Source organism: Schistocerca americana, chromosome 2 (assembly GCF_021461395.2).
Source record: "Schistocerca americana isolate TAMUIC-IGC-003095 chromosome 2, iqSchAmer2.1, whole genome shotgun sequence".
In the NCBI taxonomy this organism is placed as follows: domain Eukaryota; kingdom Metazoa; phylum Arthropoda; class Insecta; order Orthoptera; family Acrididae; genus Schistocerca; species Schistocerca americana.
The window spans coordinates 615,041,068-615,067,652 of NC_060120.1; the positions used below are offsets into that span (position 1 = coordinate 615,041,068).

Consider the following 26,585-nt stretch of genomic DNA (forward strand, 5'->3'; position numbering starts at 1 on the left):
CTTTAAGCGGCACCCTTCTACTGCTCTCCCTCTGGTCTTTAAACAATTCTGCACCTGGGCCCGTTACCGAATTTTTGGCCATTGTCCTCCCACTTACGTTGCAGGAATTTCTGTGCATGGTGTTGTCTTTACCCATCCAGTCTTTGTCACATAGCATTTCGCTCAACACTTTGCCCAAGCCTCTGCATCGACTCAGTATCCGTCCACGTACCTCCTCCTGAAGAGCACTTGGAACGACTGCCTTTGTATTTCATTTCTTGCTGCTTGGAGCCTTATAATGACCCATTTAGCGAGTGGGAATTCGCCAGCACCCTCGCCCTAACCTTAGACAGATCCTGGACCGGATCGGATACATAACCAAATGTTCCAACACTTATCGATGGCTGGCCACCGTCGTATACTGACCCTTTTCAACTGTCTGTGGAGTGAGGGGTGAGGGGGTATTTCCTACCCAGTGGCAGGAAAGCATTGTTATTCCATTGTTGAAGCCTGGGAAGCCACCTCTTCAGTTGGATAGCTACCGTCCAATTAGCCTTACCAACACCCTCTACAAGCTCCTTGAACACCTGGTGAGTCGGCAGCTGTTTAGGGTCCTTGAATATCGCGACCTTTTGTCATCGACTCAAGCTGGTTTTCACTGTGGCCGCTCTATGGTGGATAACTGGGTCCACCTGCTATCCAGCCAGCTTTTGCCCATTGGCAACACCTCATTGCAGTCTTCTTTGACCTGCATAAAGCCTACAACACCACCTGGCACCACCACATCACCACCACCCTTCATGAATGGTGCCTTGGTGGCGCTCTGCCCGTTGATATCTGTAACTTTCCTTCTCGTCACTCTTTCCAGGTCCAAGTTGGTTCCTCCTACAGCACTTCCCATCAGCAAGAACATGGGGTTCTACAGGGTTCTGTGCTGAGCGTCCCTCTCTTTCTCATCGCTATTAATAGAGTGGTGGTGGCTGCTGGGCCGACAGTGCCCCCCTCTTTGTATGCTGATGATTTTTGTATCTACGTTGCTTCCTCCGTCGTGGACGCTGCAGAATGCCGTCTCCAGGGGGCAATCTACTGGGTGCAATATTGGGCTCTCTCCCATGGCTTTCAGTTTTTGGTGGCCAAGTTGTGTGTCGTGCATTTCTGCCGTTGCCACACAGTCCATCCCCATCCGGACCTGTTCCTCGATGGCCAGTCCCTCGAGCTGGTGGACACCCATCACCTCTTGGGTCTGGTCTTCGATGCCCAGTTGACATGGCTCCCCCATCTTCAGCAGCTGAAGAGGCGTGCTCGTTACATCTCCAATGTTCTTAGATGTCTGTGCAATACCACCTCGGGTGCAGACCTCTCTATTCTGCTGTGATTGTACAAAACGCTGGTCCAGTCTCGTTTAGACTACAGGAGTCCTGTCTATGGTTCTGCGTCACCTTTGACATTGCAGATACTAGACCCCATCCACCATTGTGGAGTACGACATGCGACTGGTGCCTTCTGGACTAGCCTCGTGATTAGCCTTCTCGCAGAGGCGGGGATTCCAGTGCTGTGAGTTTTGGGCCAACAACAGCAGATATCTTAAGTGCTCTGCATTCGCTGAACCCCAAAGCACCCTAATTGTGATCTCCTTTATCCAGACACGGACATCAACCTCCCGTGGCAGTGGCCACGTTGTAGGCTGACCACATTCAGTTGCTCTTTTCTAAGCTCCAGCACTTCCCTTTATTGCCTCTTTTCTCTGCTCGAGCACGTACCCCTCCGTGGTGCGTCTCTCGGCCACAGCTCTGTCTTGATCTCTCCATCAATTCAAAGGATTCTGTCCCTCTGGAGGCCCTTCGCCACCAATTCTACTGCCTCCTCAGTTCATTCCAGGGTTCAGAAGTGATTTATACTGATGGCTCCATGGTTGCTGGTCACACTGGTTATGCTTGCACCTATGCGAGACACACTGAACTGCATTCCTTGCCAGATGGCTGTAGTGTTTTTACTGCAGAATTGGTAGCCATCTTGCGCGCACTGGACCCTGTCTGCTTGTGCTCAGGACTGTCCTTCACTATCTGTAGTGACTCCTTGAGCAGTTTGCAAGCTATCGGCCAGTGCTTCCCTCGCCACCTGTTGGTCGTAGCTATCCAGGACTCCTTTTCTCTCCTTGATCATTTGGACCCCAGGCCACATTGGGATCCCTGACAATGAACTTGCAGATCGACTGGCTAAATTGGCTACTAACGGGCTATCTCTTGCTATTGGAATTCAGGAAATAGACCGTCCCTCGGAATTACGCCGTCAGGTTTTGGGACTTTGGAATGCAGAATAGCACACTCTTTCTTCGCCAGACAAGCTCAGGGTGATAATAGGATTCTACAGCTATGTGGCGGTCCTCCTTACGGGCCTCTCGAAAAGCCTCTGTCGTTCTTTGCCGGCTCCGCATCAGCCATACTTGGCTTACTCATGGTTATCTCCTCCGTCGTGAGGATCGATGTTGACTGTGGTTCACCTCTTACTGGACTGTCCCGTCTTAGCTGCCCTGCGGTGGTCTTTCAGCTTTCCTGACTTGCTACCTCTGGCATTAGCTGATGATGCCTCAGTGGCTGGTCTAATTTTACGATTTCCTTGTGATGGGAGTTTTTATCACTTTATTTAAGGGTCCGACCTTCAACCCTATCGGTGGGTGGAGGGGATGGCAGGCCTCCTTGCTGCCCCCTTTGCCCCGATTGTACTGGCTTCGACTGGGCTTGGTGGTTCACCCACGCCCTCTACCTTCCCACTCCTTTCTTTATGGGGTCTGTTTTATCTTGAGTGTCTGTCTTGTCTACTTGTGCTTCTTCCTTCATGCCCCTGTCATTAGTCACTTTCTTTCCCTCCTCTCTTCTTCCTTCCTTCTCTGTCAATAATTTGTCATTTTATAGCCATTGTCGTTCCCTCTTATAGTGTGAGGTTTTATCGGTTTTAGTTGTTCCAAGGTCGGAGGGACTGATGACCACATAGTTTGGTCCCTTCTCCAATCCAACCAACCAATCATTTCTCCAGATGTCCAAATACCTATGTCACTCTGTTCTTTTTCGCCACTGTCAGTGTGTGCTTTTTATGAGTTGAACCACATTAGGCACATCAGCTTTTGTATGACCGCAAATTCTGAGAAACAAACTCCAACTTCCTCTGCTGGAATGTACAAGATAGTATCATACTGCTGTACTGTCATGGTACCTGGCTCGTAATGTTTCTAGATCTGTCTTATAGGTCAAAGGAGAACACCTATCTAATTATCTTCTGGGAGCAATTTTTTCTCAGTTCTCAGTGTCTACCAGAACTACCATCTATCTACACTGATTGCTTCAGACTCAGTGACTGATGGAGTTTTGTTTCCATTTACAGCAGTGGCTCTGAAAAACGAACTCTACTGAATGTATATACTGTGTTTACCTCTGAACTTAACAATAATCACTTATCCCTGTGCAGCATAAAAACTCAGGAGACTAAGAGCTTCCTGATGTGCTGTGATGCAGTGAGCTGGTTACAAACTGTTGAACAATACTACACACATAATGTACTTGCACACAAAGTTGTAGCAGTTAGTGGGGATTCAAGATACAATCATACATGTCATATTCATTTAGACACCAAGCCGTGTGAGCATTACATTAAACGAACTGCCTGATCAAAGGACAAGCAAACAACAGCAACAGAACTGACAGACTTAGAACCCCCAGGTGCCTCCCCTCTCTTTGGCGGGTTCGTGCTTGGCTACCATGGGGCCCCAGCCTTTGCAGCATCTTTTCCATTCCGTGCTGCATGTATATCCCCTTGCTATTCTTTCTTCCCTCCCTTGGGGAACATATCTGGGGTGTTATTGGGAATGTTCTGCATTGTCCATCACTGACACGAGAATAGTCTCACCACTATTTTTAATTTCCTTTTCCTTACTTTGTTTACCTTCTCGTATCCGTCCTCGGCTTCTGCGTTTGAGGTTCCTCTTTTTCTTCTTCCTCCCTTTGCGCTCCTGAAGGCTGGTCCATGCGTTTGACGTATGATGGTGACTGGGTAACACATAATTCCCAGTCCCCGGTCGACAGTTGGGGTTCACACGTACCCCCTGGTACATGCCGGGCCCAGGGAGGGGTGATTGCCTGATCTGCTACCTTCCCAAACTGCCGATTGGTCCTTCTGTCACATGTTCTGGAGGTGTGACTGTCACATGTTCTGGAGGTGTGAACAATCACCTAAGGCAGGTGGGGCCCCTTGTGAAGGGGGCCCCCAGTTGGAAGAAGCACCCCATCGGAGGCACTGGCAATCATGAGGGATTTTCTCGCAATGAGCCAATCACCTTCACAATCAACGTCCATGAAACATAAACAGAATGATGATAACAATTCAAAGACCTTTCCAGTTGCACCACGGTTCCTCATGGAGTCATGTACTGAAGAGAGTCAGTCCTGTAAATCAGTTTATTATTCAGGAAGTTGTTGATGCAATTGCTGGCCCTGTGAAATCCTACTCTCGTTTACGGAATGGCACTTGTGATTCTCAAGCACAACTGCTTGCTGCTTCACTTCTCCATGGCTATCCTGTTCGTGTCGAGGCCCATAGAACTCTGCATTCTTCCCGTGGTGTTATTTACACTAGGCTGCTTGACAGTCTGATTGAGGCTGAAATCCAAACATACCTCTCTGATCAGGGTGTCATTGCCATCCATCAGGTCATAGAAAAAGGTGGATTCCTCTTTAGTGCCCACACTTTTGATGGAGTGGTGCTTCCATCCAAGATCAAAGCAGGTTATGAAATTATCACATTTTGACCGTGAATTCTGACCCCGATGCTCTACTACCAGTGTCAGCATTTCAGCCACACTTGAATGTCTTGTGACATGCAGTATGATGTGTAACCTCCAGTAGGTATGCAAACAAGGGCAATTGTCAGTCTCCTCCCCGCTGTATTAACTGCAATGGCGACCATGCTGTCTCCTCTTGAGATTGTCCCATGTATCTCGATGAAGGGGCTGTCTGGGTAAAAGAGAAAGTTCATTACATGGTCGCTCGCAAGTTATTGGCTAGTTGCAAACCCTGTGCTCTACCATCTGGCACTTATAGTACTGTTCTCGCTACGACTCACTCGATGAAGGACATGGCCACATAGACATGCAACCTCAGATTCATCTCTGAGGTTGTGAAATTGCCCAGTGTCAACTTAGCACCACCGTGCCCTCGACCACCTGCACAACAAACCATCAAACTCGCACCTCAAGGGGCGAAGTCACCAGCTACACAACCAGCAGGCTGAAAAGGACAGGAGGAGTACTCCCCTGAAGACTTTCTACATCCCTCCAGCCAACCAACACCTGAGTTTTCCTCTGCTAACCAGAAAGGCTCGAAGAAGTCCAACAAAGGCAAACGGTTTTCTCCTTCGTTGACTCGAAGATCCTCTCTGACAATGTCACCTGGCCGGCCTTCGTATCGTCCGTACGAACTGCCAACTGTTTTTCTGCTGTGTGCCCTGTAGCAGCGAGACTTTGCAGGCTGGCCCTCGGCAGCCGCCGAGGTGACACCCCTTATTTTTTCCTCATTATGACTCTCTTCAAATGGAACGTTCGCGACCTTCAGTCCAACAAAAAGGATTTACAGCTGCTTCTAGAATTGCAGTGCCCCCTTGTACTCTGCCTTCAGGAAACAAAATTGTGTCCTCACGACTGCTTTGAACTTTTGCATTTCTTCCTGGTCCATTTTGACTTTCCCCATGAGTTCAGCATTCCATCTCATGAGGGAGTCATGCTGCTCATACAGTCTTCAAGCTTTCGCAGTTCGCCTTTTCCTTCCTCACCTGATGTTTTCCCTTTGTACCATTCATGTCCCTCCATCATTCGATATTACCAGGGCAGACTTCCTCCAGCTTATTGGGCAGCTACCTCACCCATTTCAGCTGCTCTGTGGCTTTAAAGCACACCTTCCCCTTTAGGGTTCTCCCAGAACCCGTCAGAGAAGTGTCCTCTTAGCTGACCTCCTTAACCAACTTCACCTCTTCTGCCTTTAACACTGGAGCACCCACAATCCTTTCTGACTTCTCGCACACCTATTCCCATTTGGACCTATCCTTCTGCTATGCCCAACCTGTCCATCGTCTCAAGTGGTCCATTCTTTCTGACACTGCTAGAGTGACCATTTCCCGTGTGCTATCCATTTGCTGACTCCTACCCCCTCTATGAGCACACCCAAATGGCAGGTTACTAAGGCTGACTGGTGGCTTTACTCTTCCCTGGTGAAATTCGACGTGCACAGTTTCCCCAGTTGTGATGACCTGGTGGACTATTTCAGAAACATTATCCTTACTGCTGCGGAACGTTCTATTCCCTGCACTTCTTCTTTACCGCACCGTATCCGGTCCCTTGGTGGACTGAGGCATGCCGTGATGCAATCCACACGCGGAGACGTGCTCCCGCATTTTTAACCATCATCCTACGATGGCAAACTGCATTAATTATGAACAGATGTGTACACAGTGTTGTCGCGTTATTTGGGATAGCAAAAAAGCTAGCTGGATTTCATTCGCTAGTTCTTTTAACAGTTCCAGTCCCTCCTCTGCATGTGGGTCAACCTGTGACGGCTCTCTGGGACCAAGATCCATTCCCCTATTTCCAGCCTGACAGTAGCAGATGATGTCATTGTGGCCCCTATTGTTCTCTCTGACACCTTGGGCTGCCATTTTGCAGAAATTTCGAACTCTTCCCACTAGCACTCTGCCTTACTCCATTGGAAATGAGCCGAGGAGGCTCGGACGATATCCTTCTCTTCTCAGACTTGTGAGTGCTACAATGCTGCCTTTACTATGAGGGGGCTAGATCATGCTCTCACTTCATCCCGAACCTCCGCCCCAGGTCCAGACACTGTCCACATTCACATGCTGCAGCACCTTTCTTTTGTGGGCAACACTTTCTGCTTAACGCGTACAACTGCATCTGGGCAGAGGGCACGTTTTCCAGATGCTGGCATTAAGCTACTGTCATACCCATACCTAAGCTAAGTAGGGACAAACACCTTCATTCTAGCTACTGCCTCATCTCTCTCACCAGCTCTGTTTGCAAAGTGATGGAACGTATGATTCATGCTCAGCTGGTATGGTGGCTTGAGTCTCACAATTTATTAACCGCTGCAGAGTGTGGATTTAGAGTGTGCCATTCTGCAGTTGACCATCTAGTCACTTTGTCCATCCAAGTCATGAATGGTTTTCTGCGGAAATCCTAGACTGTTTTTCGATTTATAGAAAGCCTAAGACACCTGCTGGAGGACTGGTACCATCTGTACTCTTTACACATGGGGCTTATGTGGCCGCCCGCCCCGGTTCCTTGAGGAATTTTTAGCAGACCAAGTTCTGAAGGTCCATGTGGTTTCTGCCTTACCGGACACCTTTATCCAGGAAAGCAGTGTACCTCATCCGCTTTGCTATCACCACTAACTCTATAATGGTCTGTTTCCCATCAGGCCTCTCCGGCTCCCTTTTTGTTGACGATTTTGCCATCTATTGCAGTTCTCCACAGACATGTCGCACTGAGCGACGTCTTCAGCGATGTTTCGATTGTCTTTACTCATGGAGCGTCGACAATGGCTTTAGTTTTTCCAATGACAAAACCGTTTGTATGAATTTCTGGCCTCGCACTTGGTTTCTACCATAATCTGTACTACTTGGGCCTGTTGCCCTTCCATTTGTTGAAACTACAAAATTCCTGGGGCTCGTGCTCGATAGGAAACTCTCGTGATCTCCCCCCGTGTCTTACCTGGCACTCCACTGTACATGGTCTCTGTGTTCTACATGTCCTCAGTGGTACTTCCTGGGATCCAGATCGAGCCACCCTCTTCTGTTTGTACCGCTCCCTTGTCTGTTTGAAGCTAGACTATGGGTGATTTGTTTATGCATCTGCACGTCTGTCCCTCTTACAGTGTCTCAATACTATCCACCATTCACTGGCGCCTTTTACACTAGACCGGTTGAGAGTCTGTATACAGAAGCTGCCGAATTACTGCTGTCCTAGTGCTGTGACTTTCTGCTCAGCAGATATGTATGCAGTTTGTCTGCCATGCATGGCCACTCATCCTATGCCTCCTTCTTTGATGACTCCTTTGATCGCCTGTATGGGATGCATCCCTCTTCCCTGTTACCTCCTGGTGTTCGCTTTCAGCGATTGCTTCGCCAGTTTAACTTCTCACTCCCTGCAACTTTTCCAGTGGGTGTGAAACCTTCACCACCTTGGCTTAGTGTGGCAGCCCATTTTCACATTGTTCTTGATTCACTTCCTGAGGACACTAAACCAGCCTTTCTCTATCACTTTCAGTTTCATGAACTTCTCATGGAACTTCACGACTATACCTTTGTGTACACTGATGGCTCCCGGACAGACCGTGGTGTCGGGTGTGCCTTCGTCATTTGCGTTTTTCAGTACAGCTTCCAGCACACTGCTCCATATGTACAGCAAAACTCTTTGCCCTGTATCAGGCCACTGAGTGCATCCGGCGACACAAGGTTTTCAATTGTGTCATCTGCTCAGACTCTCTCAGCACCCTACAAAGCTTCTGAGTACTGTACAATGCCCATCCCTTAATGCAACAGGGGACTGATGACCTCAGATGTTTAGTGCCATAGTGCTCAGAGCCATTTATAATAAGAAAAAAAGAAGAGCCTTAATTCAACTGATCCAGGAAAACCGTCACTTGCTCACTGTTGATGGAGCCACTGTAACTGATATGTGGGTTCCTCGTTTTGTCGGTCTGACAGGAAATGACGCTGCTCATGCTGCTGCCATAGCTGCAGTCCTCGTGCCCCAGCCCACTAATTCTTATATTCCCTCTGATGATCTCTGTGTTGCCACCTGCCAGGGGGTGGTGTCATGTTGGCATCACCACTAGTCCTCCCTCCAAGGGAATAAGCTCCAGGTAATTAAGCCTCTCCCAGCAGCTTGGACGACCCCCTCTCGGTCCTCCCGCTGCGAGGTGGACATTTTAACTAGGTTGCGTATTGGGCGCTGCCTTTTTAGCCATCGTCGTTTAAGTGGCGCTCCCCCACCACTTTGTACACATTGCACCCAAGTGTTAACTGTCCGCCATTTCCTGACGGAGTGCCCACTTTTTAATCATTTACATTTCCGCTTGGGACTGCTGTCTGAGTTATCGGCTGTTTTAGCAAATGGACAGGTTGTCGACCGTGATTCACTTTTCATCCATTGCAGCAATATGGAGAAGGCCATTCAAATTTTAGTTGTGGACCTCCATTTCACTATGGTCTATTCTATAGACCTTTCTCCATGTCCTTGTTTTTAGCTGTCTTCTCTTATGTCGATTGGGATTGACGTGTAGTTGTTTTATAACTTACCCCTGTCTTAGTGTTCTATAGTTTTGACATGGGTGCGTATGACCCTAGTTGTTTTTGTGCCCTAAAACAAAAACAGACCTAGAAACTGTGCCACTGTCAGGACCATCAGGACTATGACAAATAAAAGGATGAGAAGAGAGAAAGTGAACTGGAACACCACCCATCAAATGAAGATCGTTTACGGGACCATCACTGTATGGAGGATGTCTCAGAGTCTCTCTCAGAGAAATTCAGTTTTTCTACGCAGACTACTCATTGCACCCATGAATTTATTCTGAAAGAAATGCATCTACCCCATTCTGAATGAGGTGCCCCCCATTGACAGTGGCCCATACACTTGAAGAATGCACCACTTTGGCCAACATTAGCAGAGTACTAAAGTTGGAGACTTACTCACTCACTCACTCACTCACTCACACACACACACACACACACACACACACACACACACACACACACACACACACACACACACACACACACTGACAATAAAGCAAAACTCCCCATATTTATGAGCTGGTGTTAGGGGTGGGGCATGGATGGTGAACCTCTCCCTGCAGTGTCAGCCTGGAGCAGGCTCAGATCGCCACCCCTCCCTCCCCCCCCCCCCCCTGCCTCCCCCTTTCCCCACTCTAACTCTACCTGTGTGCTACACCACCACCACCGCCACCACCACATCTGAAAACCAGCCATCCTACTTATCATCCTAGGCAGTGGAACTGCTTTAACATTGTCACAACTATTGGTCACCTGTAGAGAAAAACAACCTTGTTTTTCCTTCACACTGTTTACGACATGAGAGAATTACTTACCATCAACAAACCTGAGGCTATAATTGAGCCAAACTGCCTCCCATATCCACTTTCCTGGAAATATAAGTATACAAATTATATAGTTTTTCCTGTCTAGGGTTCAAAATGCAGTGTAATATTCTGGTGCAATAGTCTATAACTGTTTACTGGCAGGCATAACACAGGAAAGGCAAGATATTCAGAAACAAAGTGTAAGACTACGTTATTAGCAAATCCTGTAATTTATCATAATCTTTTGACTTTTGAAATGTTAACCTGCTTATGCCATTGTTTAATATCAACAGGATTTTAACTTTTGCCATGTATAGGCAGCTGATAGTGCTATCTGTTATCAGTAAAATGATGTTAAGGCTTAGTGTGAAATAATAGATAAAAATAGCACCAAAGTGGTACATTTGTCACTTCCATGCAGCTGTGGTGAAAAATCTTAACCATGTGAAAGAGTAATTAGAGATTATAAATGCCAAATTTTGTTGGTTGCATCTCCCTTCAGTCAATATAGCTGTCTCCTTTGGCAGTTTGCTGTGGCATATCCTGGCACTTCTTCAGCATGTACATTTAAGCCAAGTATATTTTATGTTTTAGTAATTGTCTGTTGATATGCTTCATTGAGTACATTTTCCCTGTCATATAATCAGTTGTGATATGTCCTATAAACTTTCATATGTCGGGCGCCCTACTGAAACTAAGTGAGAAAAAATAGTGCTGTTTCACACCTGTTGGCTCATCTGGTCATTTAGGGAAGTTCTGAAAAGCATTAGACACTATACCCAATCACTGACTACTAACAAAGATATAGATACATGAAGTATTGTCATAGATATGTGATTGTCTCAATGAAAATTGACTAGTAGAACCCAGTATGGTATAATGGACGCTGAATGTTCTTCAGAAACAAAAGGAGGACTGGATATGTCTGAAGGAAGTGTAATAGTATCTATAATATCCTCACTATATGTGAAGAATTTATCAGATAGGTCCAGCAGCACTATAAGATTATTGCTGACAATGCTGTTTCCTGCAGATAAGGATTGTCGTAAGGAAATGTAGGAAAATTTGGACAAAATTTTTGTTGGTATACTGAATGGCAGCTCTCTCTAAATATAGATGGATGCAAGATATCACTTATAATAGAGGGAACTCAGTAATATCAGATTATGGGTAAGATCTTGAGCAATATTTATGGCCAGCACCAACAAGCATTGTGAAGTGGGGTGATCACATAACATTTCTATTAAGGAAGGCAAATGAAAAGCTTGGATTTATTGGAACAGTTCTGGTTTGTTAGTTTAATGTTCCATAGATCACTTTACATGATAGATCTTACTGATGTGGAATGAGTCATTTTACATCCACATTGCAAATTAATTTGTACATATGGCTACATTCTGGTCATTTCTAAGGTTTTTTTTCCAAAAAGAAAAAAAGATATAAAAACGTTGTGAGTTAATAAGTCCTAGCAACCACCTTTTATAGGTTACAGTAATAGAAATTATTGTACAGAATAGGAGTTGTATAGCAGAAACGTTCTCAGTTTGTTTTCACACTTTACTTTGCTATCAGTCAGACATTTTATATCACTAGGCAAGTGATCAAAAATTGTTGTTGCAGCATTTTGCACCCTTCCTGTCCTAAAGACAACCTTAATGTGGAGTAATAAACGTCACTGTTCCTTCTGATATTGTAATTATGTGCATCATTGTTCTTTTTCAACTGTAGTGGACTATTTATAACAAACTTCATGAAGGAATAAATACACTGTGAAGCAGTAGTCAGAATGCCCAACTCCTTAAACAGATATCTACAAGATGATCATAGGTGATCACCACATATTCTTATGGTACATTTTTGTTCAATGAAGACTTTTTTCCTTAAAAATGAGGTACCCCAGAGCATTATTCCATATGTCAGCTTACTGATTTGTCTCTACCTAAGATTATCAATGATTCTAAGCACAAACATGGCTGAACTAAGTTGTTTTAGGAGTTCTGAAATGTGCTTTTTCCAGTTTAAATTCTCATCAATATGGATGCCTAAGAATTTTGATGTTTCCAAACCAATATATCATTTCCACATTGTGTGCTACACTTATCACTTGTGTAATACCCCTAGATGTGCAGAACTGAATATGTTGTGTCTTTTTAAAATTGAGGATGAGACCATTCACATAATACCAGTCAATGGTACTTTTAAGAATTTTGTTTACCATTTCTTTTGTGTGTGTATGTGTAATGCAACTGTAAAGGAAATAACATAGAAGATGCTGTTTTTATATTTTTAGAGTATTGTTCCAGTGTTCAGAGTCCTCATCAAGTAGATGCGACAACAGATATCAAATGAATTCATAGAGATACTTATAAGATCAGAGATCAGTGTAGTCTAAGAAACTGTGACAAATGATCAGGGAACTTTAAGAGAAATCTTTGGAAGAAAGGTGATGCAGTTTATATGAAAACATTATGGGTAGATTTAAAAAATGTGTAGTCAAAGAAGACTTTAGACTGTTTTGCTGCCACCATCACACAGATCCTGCAGGGATCATGAGAACCAAGTAAGAAGTTATAGGTCACACTATGAGACACAGTCATCTTTCTCTTACACATTGTGCGATTGGAACAGGACAGAAAGTTATTGAAATTAAATCTCTATTGCATTTTGTTGACATTTGACAACAAACTGTAAATTTACATACAATTTCAAGGAAACCACTCGCTTATGCATGATGATGCCATCTGGCAACACACACAGTCTAGCTACAGTGAGCTAGGTTGTGTTTAGCATAATTATGTTTTGCAGAAACAATCCAGAGTTGATGATCTTTGCTGTAAATCGAGTGTACATAAACAAACACGAAAGCAGCTGAAATAGAGAATTATTTATGCCACTAAGATCACATCTAGTTAGTTTTGTAAGGTATGTAACATCATGCTTAGTATTAGCACAGATTATGTTTCCATTTCTCTGCAACAGAATTATTAATAACTAATCAATATTTTTGGATGACAACAAACCTAAGTTATTGAGTTAATCAAAATTGTTATGTTCAACCTGGATCATAAAAAAAAAAGGGGTCATGCAATATAGGGTTAATGTGAAGACCCTCCTCTATACTTAGTACTTTGGCTTTCCAAATATATATTTAGATTTATCAGATGGGCCTTTTTTTATCTGATTTCATTTTATTTTTAATTCTCTGCTTGATTATGCCTATTTACCTCTCCCAGCTCCCATCATTGCCCAGTCCTTATCCCAACCCTTTCTCCAGTTCTCTGCACCCCATTCTCCCCTCCATCTCATCCCACACTTCGCCCACCCCCCTCCTGCCTCCTGTCCCTGCTTAGGCCACCCCCAGAGGGGTCACAGTTCTTTTATGGGTACATGTGTGGCATTCACAGGTCCCTGAGCTATTGCAGCCTTTCTTGTTCTGGGTTGCTTTATCTTCCCCTTCCTTCTTCCTCCCTGTCCTTAATCCTTTCCCTTTGCCCCCCTTCCTTTCCCTCTCTAGGTGTTATTTATGTTCACCCAGCTGTCCTCCTGACTTTGTTTTGTCTTAAAGTTTTGGTTTGCTTGCTTTTCCTCCTCCTTTTGGCTTTTCTTTTTTTGTCCTCCTTAGGGGCTTGACCTCCACCTCTAAATTTTAAATCTATAGTGTGAACCAGATGCAGAACAACTCACTTCCTTGTGTATTTGCCATGGGTCTCCCCCTCCCCCTCTCCCTCTCCCAGCTCCTCTTGGAAGAATTCCACTGTCTTATGCCATCTACACATTGGTCATATCAGGCCCCACAGTGTGGCTGTGGAGCCATGGTGGCAGTATCCCATATATTGGTGGAATCTCTCTTTCTTTTAGGCCTTTGTACCAAGTATAGCTTTCCAGATTTCTTGTCTTTATATTAGCAGACAATTCATGGATGCTTCAATTGGACCTTTTTCCTACATGAAAGTAGTGTTCATTTTCAGTTATAAGGTTTTGCTTTACTCCTGTTGTAGGGGCAGGGTGGTTGTGGTTTGGGCCTCTCTTCGTGTTTTCTGGGAGTGGTGCTCATGACCACTCCCCCTTGCAAAGATTGCTCTTATTCCTCTGTTTTCTGGTTTTTACCGTATCTACTCGAATCTAAGCCGCACTTTTTTTCCGGTTTTTGTAATCCAAAAAACCGCCTGCGGCTTAGAATCGAGTGCAAAGTAAGCGGAAGTTCTGAAAAATGTTGGTAGGTGCCGCCACAACAAACTTCTGCCGTCGAATATATATAGCGCTATACAGGCATGCTTTGCAGGCACAAAGATAAATACTGGCGCCAAAACCTCTGTATCAGTAAATAAATTAAAAAAAGGTGGAAGACGAGCGTTTCCTCTGCCCCGAGTTTCGACCACAGCATTTTTCATACATTATACAACGTAGTAAATACAAATTCCATATTGTTCATCTTCGAATGTAGCAGCATTTCAATGTACTACGAAAATCCGACTGGAAAGACTGTTTGGGGTGTTTATCAATATGAACAACTCCACGTTCTGAATTTTTTCCAACCTGTGAGAAGAGATCGTTGCTAACAGGAATTTTATGAATTGTGAATCACATGCAGTACTCTCTGCACCATAAGAGTAATACGAATATAAACATTTTGCCATGTATTCTTTCGTGTTTGCTGCTATCTCATTTAAATCCTGTCTGCCTAATAAACTACGAAACTAGAGTGAGTGAGACAACAGCAAACACGGAATAATATACATATGTCGTGTTTATATTCGTATTATTCTTATGCCTAACAGTGACACAGTCAGAAATGAAGCACGGCAATTGACTAGATTTTTAAATCTACGATGACTAATTCCTGTGCAGAATGTAATGTACTGAAGAGGCGTCTGCAAAGATTTTCAAACGGAGAAAAATTCTCGCTAAACTCTAGTTCAGAACATCATCTATCATACGCAGTCTATTATTTGGTTCTTGTTGATCATTATCAAAGAAAGCAGCAGTGTAAGTAACAACAAATAGCCGTCTCTTGCCATTGTTTCGCTAATGAGAAGATTCCTCTTTAAGCCATGGTTGCGCGCACAACAGCAAGCCGTGCCGCGAGCGGCGACAGGCCTTTAACACTCATTAACAGAATGCGATAAACAATGCATGGCACAGTACAATAATACATTTTCAGCTTAGAGTGACGTAAACACCTATAACATAGAGAACGGCACTTATCAGATCAAAGAAAAATAAGCAATCAATTCAAACCAGACGAAGCACGTGAAAAAGGAAGGGTACCCATATAAATACGGTCGGAGCACCTGACGCATAGCAATGCCTACCTGGTAAAGCTTAACTGCTAAGCTTACGACTCGGACCAAACTACTGTAGCTGTATTGTCATTCATTCGACCTAAATTGTGTCTCATATTACAATGGACCAACTTTGTTTCGATTTTGAGGTGTGGCCTAAAACTTTTCTTTCCCCCTTGAATTTCGAGTCTCAAATTTCAGGTGCGGCTTAGATTCGGGAAAATTTTTTTTTCCTTGATTTCAAGTCTCATTTTTCACGTGCGGCTTAGATTCGAGTAAATACTGTAGATTTGGCCTACCCTTTTGTGTGTTTTTTGCTTTCTCGCTTCATAGCTTGACCCCTCTGATCAGATCCACCCACTTTTAGCAGAAAGCTTTACCTTACGCTTGTAACTTTTGAATTGCCATTTAGTCCCATAAACTCCCCCCCCCCCCCCCTCCCCCCCCCTCCCTCCAACCAACCAACCTGCTTAGGCCACCCACTTGTCCCTGTATAGGCCGACACCCCCACCCCACTCGCTCCAACTCCCACCTCCCACCTCCCACAATAAGACAGTTAGACATAGAGGTGGTAGCCTAAATAGGGATGGGTCCCTAATTAGGTCACCCTCTCTATGTCTCTGTCTTATTGTTTGACAGTGGAAAATCCAGGGACAGTCTTTTTGCTGTGCCTATCTGTGACTCAGCAGCTCCACTATATGGTGAATAGTAACTATCTTTCTGTTTATTTGTCATATGGCACAATGTGTTCTTTAATACAGACAAAAAGTAACCTGGCAGCTACATAGAGGGTCACATGTGTCACCGACTAGTTGATGCTATTGAGCATAAAAAAGTGCTTGTCGTGCTGTTACTCATCCTTTAGTCAGGATGCATATTTTGTAAGGCAGTGTACGACTACTACACAATAATTTTTGCATTGGTTTATACTTTAAAAACTTATCCACTGTTAAAGTAATACTTATGTTTCACATCAACATCTACTTTGACTACTTATGTTGTGTGATGCCTGTTGGATACCTCGAGAAAAATACATCTAGTTTCGCAACCGTCAGCCATATGTTTTATTCATAATTCCATTAAATTGTAGGCACAGAAGGCAAATAACACGATAGCTGCTGTGGAGTGGAGATTGGCAGAAATTGCAAGACCGCGTCTTGGCACGTGTGATGTAAATGTAAGTGTACCTCAATGTATAACAAGTGCAGTCTTCTGTGCTGACGATTAGTGTTATTTAGTGCATTAAATCTTAATCTTAAGCTTACTGTTTCACTGATTAATTGTATTGTGAATGCAGATCCCCATGTAGTGCTCTTTGTTAAGAATTTCAAAATTGGAATAATAGAGAATTATTGTGCAGGTGGTTTGATGAACCCTCTGGCAGGCACTTAAGTGTGACTTGTGGAGTATCCATGTAGATTTAGATGTAGATGTTAATGTTTGGTATTTAGTTAGGATGCACCACCTTAAGTCTGCAAACATAATTTTTTTGTAATATTTATATCGAGCTATAAGCCAAATGGATTGTGATAAGGTCATGGTTGTTTTTTCTGTCCAGGGAATGTACTTCTGATATTTTGGATATTGATTTGGTGTATGCTGGATTATACAGCAATTATATATATAGTGTGATACCAAATCATTATCTCTTCTCTACACGGAAACTTAAGGTGCACTATATGCAGCCAGTTCTACTTTCTGGGATCTATTGCACCTGTTCTCTTACAATCCTCCACTTATCACAATACAAAGTTTTGTTAGCCTTTCAGTGACCAAACCACAATCATCTGCTTACACTACGAAAAAAGTTATATTCACTTTTCAATGACAGCACCGTATTGTATTTATGTAACTGATTTATTTTACACTTTTGCCTAAAATATTTAATTGATGTTTGGTAGTTACAAAAATGTTAAATTCATAGTGTTGCAAAATCATAAAGTACTTAGACTAGAAGCTATTTGGACACTGGTACAACTTGGGCAGAGCTGCGGAAACAGGTTTTGAATGTACCTGTGACTAGAAGATGTTACTCAATGAAATGTCAATATTATGCTACTCACCATATAGTGGAGATGAGGGTCACAGATAGGCACAACAAAAAGACTACTAAACATGTAAACTTTTGCAGGTAGAAGGCTTTCTTCTGAAATAGACAACACATTCACACAAATGCAGCTCACATGCACATGACCAGTGTCTCTGGCTGCCGGGCCAGACTGAAAGAGACTGCACATGATGGAAGAGGCAGTCTGGGTTGTGGGAGTAAGGAAGAGGCTGGGGCAGGGATGGCAAGGGGGGGGGGGGGGGAGCAGGGTATGGGTGGGGGATGGTAAAGTGCTGTTCATGGGAGCATATAGGGACGAGGTAGAGAGAGGGTAGGGCAGTTAGGTGGAGTCAGGAGGTTAGGCTGTGGACTGGGAGAAGGAAAGGGGATAAGTGGGTGAAGGACAATGACTAATAGAAGTTGAGGCCAGAAGGGTTAAGTGAATGCAGGATATTTTGCAGGAAGGGTTCTCATGGGCGCAATTCAGAAAAGCTGGTGTTGGTAGGAAGGATTCAGATGGCACAGGGTGTGAAGCAGTCATTAAAATGAAGAACATGGTGTTGGGCAGCTGCTTAGCCATGGGTTGGTCCAACTGTTTCTTAGCCACAGTTTGTCCGTGGTCATTCAAGCGGACAGACAGCTTGTTGGTTGTCAATCTCACATAGAATGATGCACAGTGGTTGCAGCTTAGCTCGTAGAACATGTGACTGGTTTCACAGGTAACCCTGGCTTTGATAGGATAGGTGATGCTTGTGACCAGACTGCGTAGGCACGACGAGAGGTAGTCAAAACCCTAGTGAAGAATGTGGTTCAGGTGCTCCATTCCTGGATGGTACTGAGTCAAGTGGGGAATGCTCCTCTGTGGCTGGTAGGTGTGATTCCGAAAGTGGTGGGTGACCTGAGAAATAAGGCATGGGAGATATGTTTCTGTAAGAGGTTGGGAGCATAATTACAGTCTGCGTAGGCCTCAGTGAGATCCTTGATATATTTGGAGAAGGATTGCGTGTCACTACAGATGGAACGGCCATGGGTGGATGGGCTGTATGGAAGGGACATCTTGGTATGGAATGGAAGGCAGCTATTGATGTGGAAGTGTTGCTTGTGGTTTGGTAGGTTTGATATGGGTGGAGGTACTGATGTAGCATCTTTGAGGTGGAGATCAACATCAAGGAAGGTGGCTTGTTGGGTTGAGGAGGATTAGGTGTAGTGAATGGGTGAGAAGGTGGTGAGGTTCTGGAGGATTGTGGATTGTGTGTCCTCACTCTTAATCCAGGTCACAAAGAAATCATCAATAAATCTGAACCAGGTGTGGGGTTTGGTGTTCTTGGTGGTTTGAAAGCATTCCTTTAGATGGCCCATGAATAGGTTGGCAAAGGATGTGCCATGTGGAGGCCCCTTGCTGTACCCTGGATTTGTTTGTAGATGATGCCTTCAAAGTAAAAGTAATTTGGGTAAGGATATAGTTCGTCATGGTGACCAGTAAGGAGGCTGTAGATTTGGAATCAATTCGGTGTTGGGAAAAGTAATATTCAATAGTAGCTAGGCCGTGGGCATTAGGGACATTAGTGAAAGGCAGGTGGCATCAACAATGACGATCGGGGCACCGTGTGGTAAAGGAGCAGAAACTTTGGAGAGCCGGTGGAGGAATGGTTGGTACCTTTTATAGAGGAGGGTAGATTGTAGCTAATAGGCTTAAGGTGTTGATCTACGAGAGCAGATATTCTCTGAATGGGGCACTGTAACCAGCCTAAATGGCATGTCCTAAGTGGTTGTGTTTATGGACCTAAGGGAGCATGTAGAGGGTAGGAGTGCAGGGAGTGGTTGGGGTGAAAGGGGTGGGAGGGTGGGGAGACAGAGACAGAGAGAGAGACTGACTCTTAACTCTACTGGAGGTCCTGCTGGATTTCTGGAATGGGGTCACTTTGGTGAGGTTGTAGTGGATGAATCTGACAGCTAGCAGACATTATCATTCAGAATATTCAAAACAATGTAAAGTTCTCTTTGTACAAGCACCATATCAGTTTATCACTCTTTGGGGATAGTACTGACCCATACCAGTTGTCACCATTTAATAAATCAAATCTACAAATTCCTATTATACAAGAAAATAAATTACACTGCAATTACCTTAATCTAGAAACACATTATTGTATTGACACAATCAGTAAATTAATAAATCATTAAAGTTTTAGTAGAGTCACAAGACCATGTCCCCACAGGATTTCCAAATTACATTTTACTTTTACTGTTATTACAAATGTCTACTTATGTAAGCACTGATTCAATATTTTTCACTCGTTCATGAATGAAATGAGACAAGATTTTGTAACAACTGGCATTGATATTGTGGTGGTTTATTTCACAACATTACATGGAATTACAGGATTTTGTAGCTTGAAGATTTCCCAGCCATTCTCATGTCAGTAAAATAGCATTGTTTGAATATTTACGTACTTAGCACATCCAGCTTTGCTTAAAAGACTAGCATTAATACCCCAAATTTATTACTAGCCTGGCCAGGAACTACATTGACTTATCTACCAAAGTACATTTAACTTCAGTGCCCATCTTGTTAACCTACTGGGAGGACCTTTGAAACCTAACTACCACTTCAATACATTGTGATCCATCACTACTTTCAAACTTTAGATCTTTCAAATAACAATCGAAGTAAGAATTGCCATAGGTAACTGCTAACATTTTCTTCTCTGTAGTGGAATAATTTCTCTTTCTTTCGTTCAGTTGTCTGGATGTGTATGCTACTGGACGTTTCTTTTTATCGATACTCTGGCTGAGAATGCATCCCACTGTCACAGTGCTTGCATCACAGGTCAAAATGAATTCCTTTTCAAAGTTGGGAAATAGTAAAACTGAATCCAATGACGGTGCCTATTTCAAGGTGTCAGATGCTGTCAGGCAGTCAGTAGGCCATTCAGATTTTGCTCCTTTTCTTAGTAAATGGTTCAAAGGCATGGCTATCTGGGCAGAATTCATTACAAATTTTTCTATAATGGTTACAAAGCCCTACCATGGTGGTAGATCACCTCACCAGGGAACAACAGTGAGGCCTGCAGCGGCTTAACGTTGGAAGGCACCAAAGTCTTTCCATCATTGAAGGTCAGGATGAGGTTGCAGCAGCTCTTGACAGCAGAGCCCATCAGCTATAGTTGGTGGTGGCATTATAGGTAGTAGTCGTTTCAGTAGGCTGAGGATGGAGCATCAGAGTGCCCACCTCGGGACTGGTTAGCTGCAAGACTGAGGTTCTAGCTGTACAAGTCAGGATATTTGTACTTGTTGGGCTATACCACTGACATTACCCTTCAGCATGGATGACAGAATGTGCCCCAGTTTTCTGAGCTTGTCAGCACTCTGCATCGTGCTGCAGTGTCACAACTCTTTCTTTCAGGCCTTCAGCCTGTTTATTTCTACAGTGTCAGTGTGCTGTAAAGCCATTATTGCATCAGACTTAGGCATTGTTGCTTCATCGTGCATGGTCACTAGAATGACGTTATGTTCTCTTCTCAGTGAGATTGTTCATTCTGATGCATCGGCATCTTGGTCGTGCAGCTCAGGTGGAATGCAGGCAATTGACTTGGTGCTGTGCCCATACTACATGCAATATTGGTTGTTCTTCCAGGTTAATATTGGTTGTACTTCCAGGTTAGCTTTCTCATGTAGGTATTGTGCATTTGCCTGTCTTGACTTCCTCTCTGGCTCTGGCACTGTACAGGGAAAATGTTAACAAATTTTAATATCTACCTGGAATATGATTCTAGGATGCAACAATATTAATGACTTCCCATACATCAAGAAACTGAAAATCAGAAAAGTTTTAACTCAAAAATTATGGAACAACCATATTCTATCAAACTCACTGACAACTAGGATAGTGTGTATTAGTAGTAGTTTGACCAATTCTGGGCAGGCAGCAGCACTGTTCAGGGCAACTTTTCACACCCTGACCACTTCACTCAACCTTACTCAATAATTTTTAAAGTGCAATATCTTGAGAAGCAATAAAAATGTTTCTACATTTTTTTCTCTTTACTTAAAAGGCCACTCTTGTAACCTTTATCTACTTTTTCTGGACAAATTAGTGTTATATTGTAAGCTAGTGGCTGTGTTAGTTCCTTTTATCTTTGTATCATTCTGCTGATGCTTGAGAAGTAGATTTTTCATATCTTTATTATGTTGAAGTAAGGTCAATGTTTGTAATGAACAAATAGCTCTCAGCTATTGCTTGAGAAGTAGATTTTTCATATCTTTATTATGTTGAAGTAAGGTCAATGTTTGTAATGAACAAATAGCTCTCAGCACAATGGATTAATAAAGATACTCCTACTGTATTCTTTACAACACAGGATACACAATGCAAACACCCCAATGGAGCTGTTTTTCAGGTTTCAGATGCTGCCTTTTTCCTTTTTTTATATATACATCTGACACTTTATTAACCAAATTACCTCCTCTTTGATACAAGAATACCCTCCCCCCAAGTGTTATGTCACTACTGTTGACTGTAAGAATGGGCACTCACCTCTGAACCACTACTGAAAAAAGAAAAGGAAATCGATGTCCATTAGATTCTATAAGCTGGGTTAAATATCAGTGGATCAATGTGCTGCAATTGTTGTCATATATTAATTTATTTTGGTCACCTAATAAGGATGAATAGAGTAAAAACTACTTTTCCTAGAAAGGGTGGGCAGGAGGCTGGTAGACACTAGGTAAGAATTGTATTATTTTTTCATGTTTCCATAGACACATAAGAAAATGAAGTTAAATGCTGTATTCTAATTGATGTATGGAATTGTTTTAACTTACCTCTATTTGCTTCAGTAAATTTAGAATTGGTCAACGAGTGCTGAATGGCATCAGACAGAAGGTTGCTTCCCCCCCCCCCCCCCCCCCCACCCCCCCCCCCCCACTCTAAACTAACCCGGAGGAGTGAAAAAGTGGCGTGGTGGTAATAAAGAACTTTGTCTAGAAACAGACTTTGTACTTGCTATTTGCCTCTGGACGCTAGATGTGAATTATCTGCACTTTGCATTGATGCTTGCTAGTGTTACCACTCAGTGAAGAAAGCTCAAATTAGAAGGGATGGACACACAAATGATTTTCTTAAATTTGGATGTGGTGCTAATAGTCTAGTTTTTATGTTTCATTACATATGTTTTATTTTTTTACTTATTTTCGTGTTTTAATTTTTGTTGTGTTCTGTTTTTTAAGTGCAGTTTTATTAAAAGCTGTTCTTATTTTGTAATCCACAGGTGAGAACATTTGCCGAAATATCTCAACTGAAAAAGGAGAGAACTGATTTAGCTACACGTAAACACAACTTAGATGATGCGCAAAATAAGATCCAAGACAGTGTTTTAGCTATCAGTCAGAAAGTAAAGAGAAAAGTTCTTGATATTGAAAGAATAGTGGGCATTAAGAAGAATGAGTAGTGAAGACATTGTTGCTGCCCTCACAATGTCAACAAACAGTTCCTTTTGCGAAGAGTGATGTAAACGGCTACTTCCTTCAGTGTTACTGCTGCGCTTGCCACTGTAGTCATAAGTGCCATCCATGTAACTCTTTGTATTCGAATAAATATTATATACGATGGTCTTTTAAAAAATTGTTTTTTGTGCGTTACAAAAGCAGCCTCATCCTTAAGTGATATTTAGGATCTAAATCTAAGTACTAAGTATCCATGGAAAACAAAATGTATATTAATCCAGTTGTCTTAACCTCTGCACTATTTCACGTGTTTCATAAATTTCACTGTAGCTTAACATAGGTACAGTCTTTTAAGAAATCCATCCATTTTGTATTTTCTCCTGCTAGGCAAGCTGATGTGATGGTAAAAAGCCCTACGCACAATTGTTTGTAAAAATTGAAATGCCAGGAAAGAGGCATGCAAATTAAGTGAACTTGCAGAACTTCCAATTAGTGTACGGCATGTAATTAACAAGTATAACAGCAAAAACACTTGTGGGGAGAGGATCACTCTTTGAATGACCAATGCAGTATAACAATGGACAATGGAGCAGTATTGTGTGGCACTGTGCTCTCTTACTCCCCCCTTCTCTCTTCCTGAACCCTTTCGCGTTCTTTCCATTTCCAGCATCATGAATAATGTGTAAATTCATTCCTTGCGCAGAATCCCTTGGTGTTAAGTCAAAGCTATATCTGGGCATAATAGGCTTGTTAGTAGACTAAGCACACTAACTAGTATTTACCCATCTCTTCAGTTTGGTTGTGCCCAAGTTTGAATGTGCCTGCCACACTATAAAAGCAGTTGAATGACAATAGTCAGCAAATATATGATTGTGTACTGCCTTAGGTCACTGTTGCATATCATATGCAGTTCTTCAAGCCTGAAAATCGTTAATGATTTCATCATTGACAATTGTACCCGGCTAATTGTACAGCATATGAAGGTGTCCTCTCTTCAGTTCACTCCAGTAGTAGTACTCTGATTAGACAAATGCTTCAGCACAGATTGCAAGCAGTCATCTCTTCACAGATGACAAACTCTATCTCTACTGGATTGCCCAGTTTTATGACAAGTTATGTTGTAATTGCATTTAGGATATTGTTAGCTCGAGACTTGCCATTGACATTCTAATGTACCCACCTATGTACAGTCACTTATATAGCCAATTAATATAAATTATTATATTTGCATGTAATGTTAAGACAGGAGGAATATACAGAAAATAGCATTGGTGTTGCTTGTTGAATCCAGTGTCAGCAGGTACAGATAGGTTTCCCACGGCATCAAAATATGGCTGTTTTTAAGAGTAGTGGGAATTTTAAATCAAACACTGGACATTTTGACATTAATGTAGAGTATAAGATGCACCTCAGTTTTGGAGGCAATTTTTTGAAGAAAAAAGTACATCTTACAATCCATAAAATACAGTATCCCCTTTTTGCCTTCCTAAGAGGTCTTCATGCTCTCATTATTTCAGGTGTTTTGTTACCATCAATGTCATTCTAGCTGTTCTCTTTCTGTACTTTATATCAAGGTTGAATCTATTTCCATCATTCACTTAATGTCTTCTTTACACACCATGTCATTATTTGTTGTATTGTATCACCTTCAAAACATCATTTCCAGTTGCAAATTCAAGTCTAGACGTCCCTGTTTAGATTTTTTGTTATTCCTGTTAATCATCCAGGAATTCGAGGTCCAAACAGTTCTAGTGAGCAATTTATTCTTTCAGCTATAACTTAAAATTATGAAACCAAGTTACAGCCAAAAAAATGGAAAACCACACACCTAGAGTGGAATCTGAATTAGTGAAGTCACTGACAAGAGAGGTGTAATACTGCAGCTGAGGAAAAACGAAATACCTTTAATACATGAAAAAAAATTTATACATAAGTATGTATACAATCATTACTTTTTTCCTTTACATTTCTTAATTAACGGGTGTAATGGTATGCAAACATGTTGCTGCAGAGCAGAATAATTTTATTGTGTGGGTGCAAAATTTTTATTACAGTTCCTCCAGGTGAGCTGGGAATGAAGTAGTTTAGAACTGAACTGATGTGCCAATTGTGATACACTATGTAATCAAAAGTACCTGGACACCTGGCTGATAATGACTTAAAAGTTTGTGGTGCCATCCATCAGTAATGCTGGAATTCAGTACCGGATTGGCCCACCCTTAGCCTTGATGACAGCTTCCACTCTCGCAGGCATACTTTCAATCAGGTCCTGGAAGGTTTCTTGGGGAGTGGCAGCCCATTCTTCACAGAGTGCTGTACTGAGGAGAGGTATTGATGTCGGTCGGTGATGCCTGGCACGAAGTCGGCGTTCCAAAACATCCCAAAGTTGTTTTATAGGATTCAGGTCACGACTCTGTGCAGGCCAGTCCATTACAGGGATGTTATTGTCGTGTAACCACTCCGCCACAGGCGGTGCATTATGAACAAGTGCTCGATCATGTTGAAAGATGCAGTCGCCATCTCTGAATTGCTCTTCAACAGTTAAAAGCAAGGAGGTGCTTAAAACATCAATGTAGGCCTGTGCTGTGATAGTACCATGCGAAACAATGGGTGCAAGCCCCCTCCTTGAAAAACTCGACCACACAAAGTAAATAGGAATATAAAAAAAAGGGAGGAAGGTTTATCTGTTTAGCAAGAGTAATAGGGGGCAGATTTCAGACTACCTAACAGATCAAAAAGAAAATTTCTGATCTGACACTGACAGTGTTGAGTGTTTGTGGAAGTTCAAGGCAATCGTAAAATGTGTTTTAGACAGGTACGTGCTGAGTAAAACTGTGAGGGACGGGAAAAACCCACCGTGGTTCAACAACAAAGTTAGGAAACTACTGCGAAAGCAAAGAGAGCTTCACTGCAAATTTAAACACAGCCAAAACCTCTCAGGCAAACTGAAGCTAAACGATGTCAAAGTTAGCGTAAGGAGGGCTATGCATGAAGCGTTCAGTAAATTCGAAAGTAAAATTCTACGTACCGACTTGACAGAAAATCCTCGGAAGTTCTGGTGTTAGGTTAAATCAGTAAGTGGATCGAAACAGCATATCCAGATACTGGGATGATAATGGCATTGAAACAGAGGATGACACGCATAAAGTTGAAATACTAAACACCCTTCTCCAAAGCTGTTTCACAGAGGAAGACCGCACTGCAGTTCCTTCTCTAAATCGTCGCACGAACGAAAAAATGGTTGACATTGAAATAAGTGTCCAAGGAATAGAAAAGCAACTGAAATCACTCAACAGAGTAAAGTCCACTGGACCTGACGGGATAGCAATTCGATTCTACACAGAGTACGCGAAAGAACTTGCCCCCCTTCTAACAGCCATGTACCGCAAGTTTCTAGAGGAACGGAAGGTTCCAAATGATTGGAAAAGAGCACAGGTAGTTCCAGTTTTCAAGAAGGGTCATCGAGCAGATGCGCAAAGCTATAGGCCTATATCTCTAACATCAATCTGTTGTAGAATTTTAGAACATGTTTTTTGCTCGCATATCATGTCATTTCTGGAAACCCAGAATCTACTCTGTAGGAATCAACATGGATTCTGGAAACAGTGATCGTGTGAGACCTGACTCACTTTATTTGTTCATGAGACCCAGAAAATATTAGATACAGGCTCCCAG

The 26,585-nt window shown here is 42.8% G+C and overlaps 1 protein-coding gene across 1 annotated transcript in view; it reads left to right on the forward strand.

The window, feature by feature from the left end:
• The window catches only part of LOC124595912, a 40,932-nt gene extending 17,844 nt beyond the window's left edge, over positions 1-23,088 (forward strand). Inside the window, exons 2-3 of the mRNA XM_047134823.1 lie at positions 16,509-16,595; positions 22,736-23,088. Coding sequence (XP_046990779.1) covers positions 16,509-16,595; positions 22,736-22,915 — 267 coding nt within the window. The 3' untranslated portion in view covers positions 22,916-23,088. The remainder of the gene's footprint in view (positions 1-16,508; positions 16,596-22,735) is intronic.
• The last annotated feature ends 3,497 nt before the right edge of the window (positions 23,089-26,585 follow it).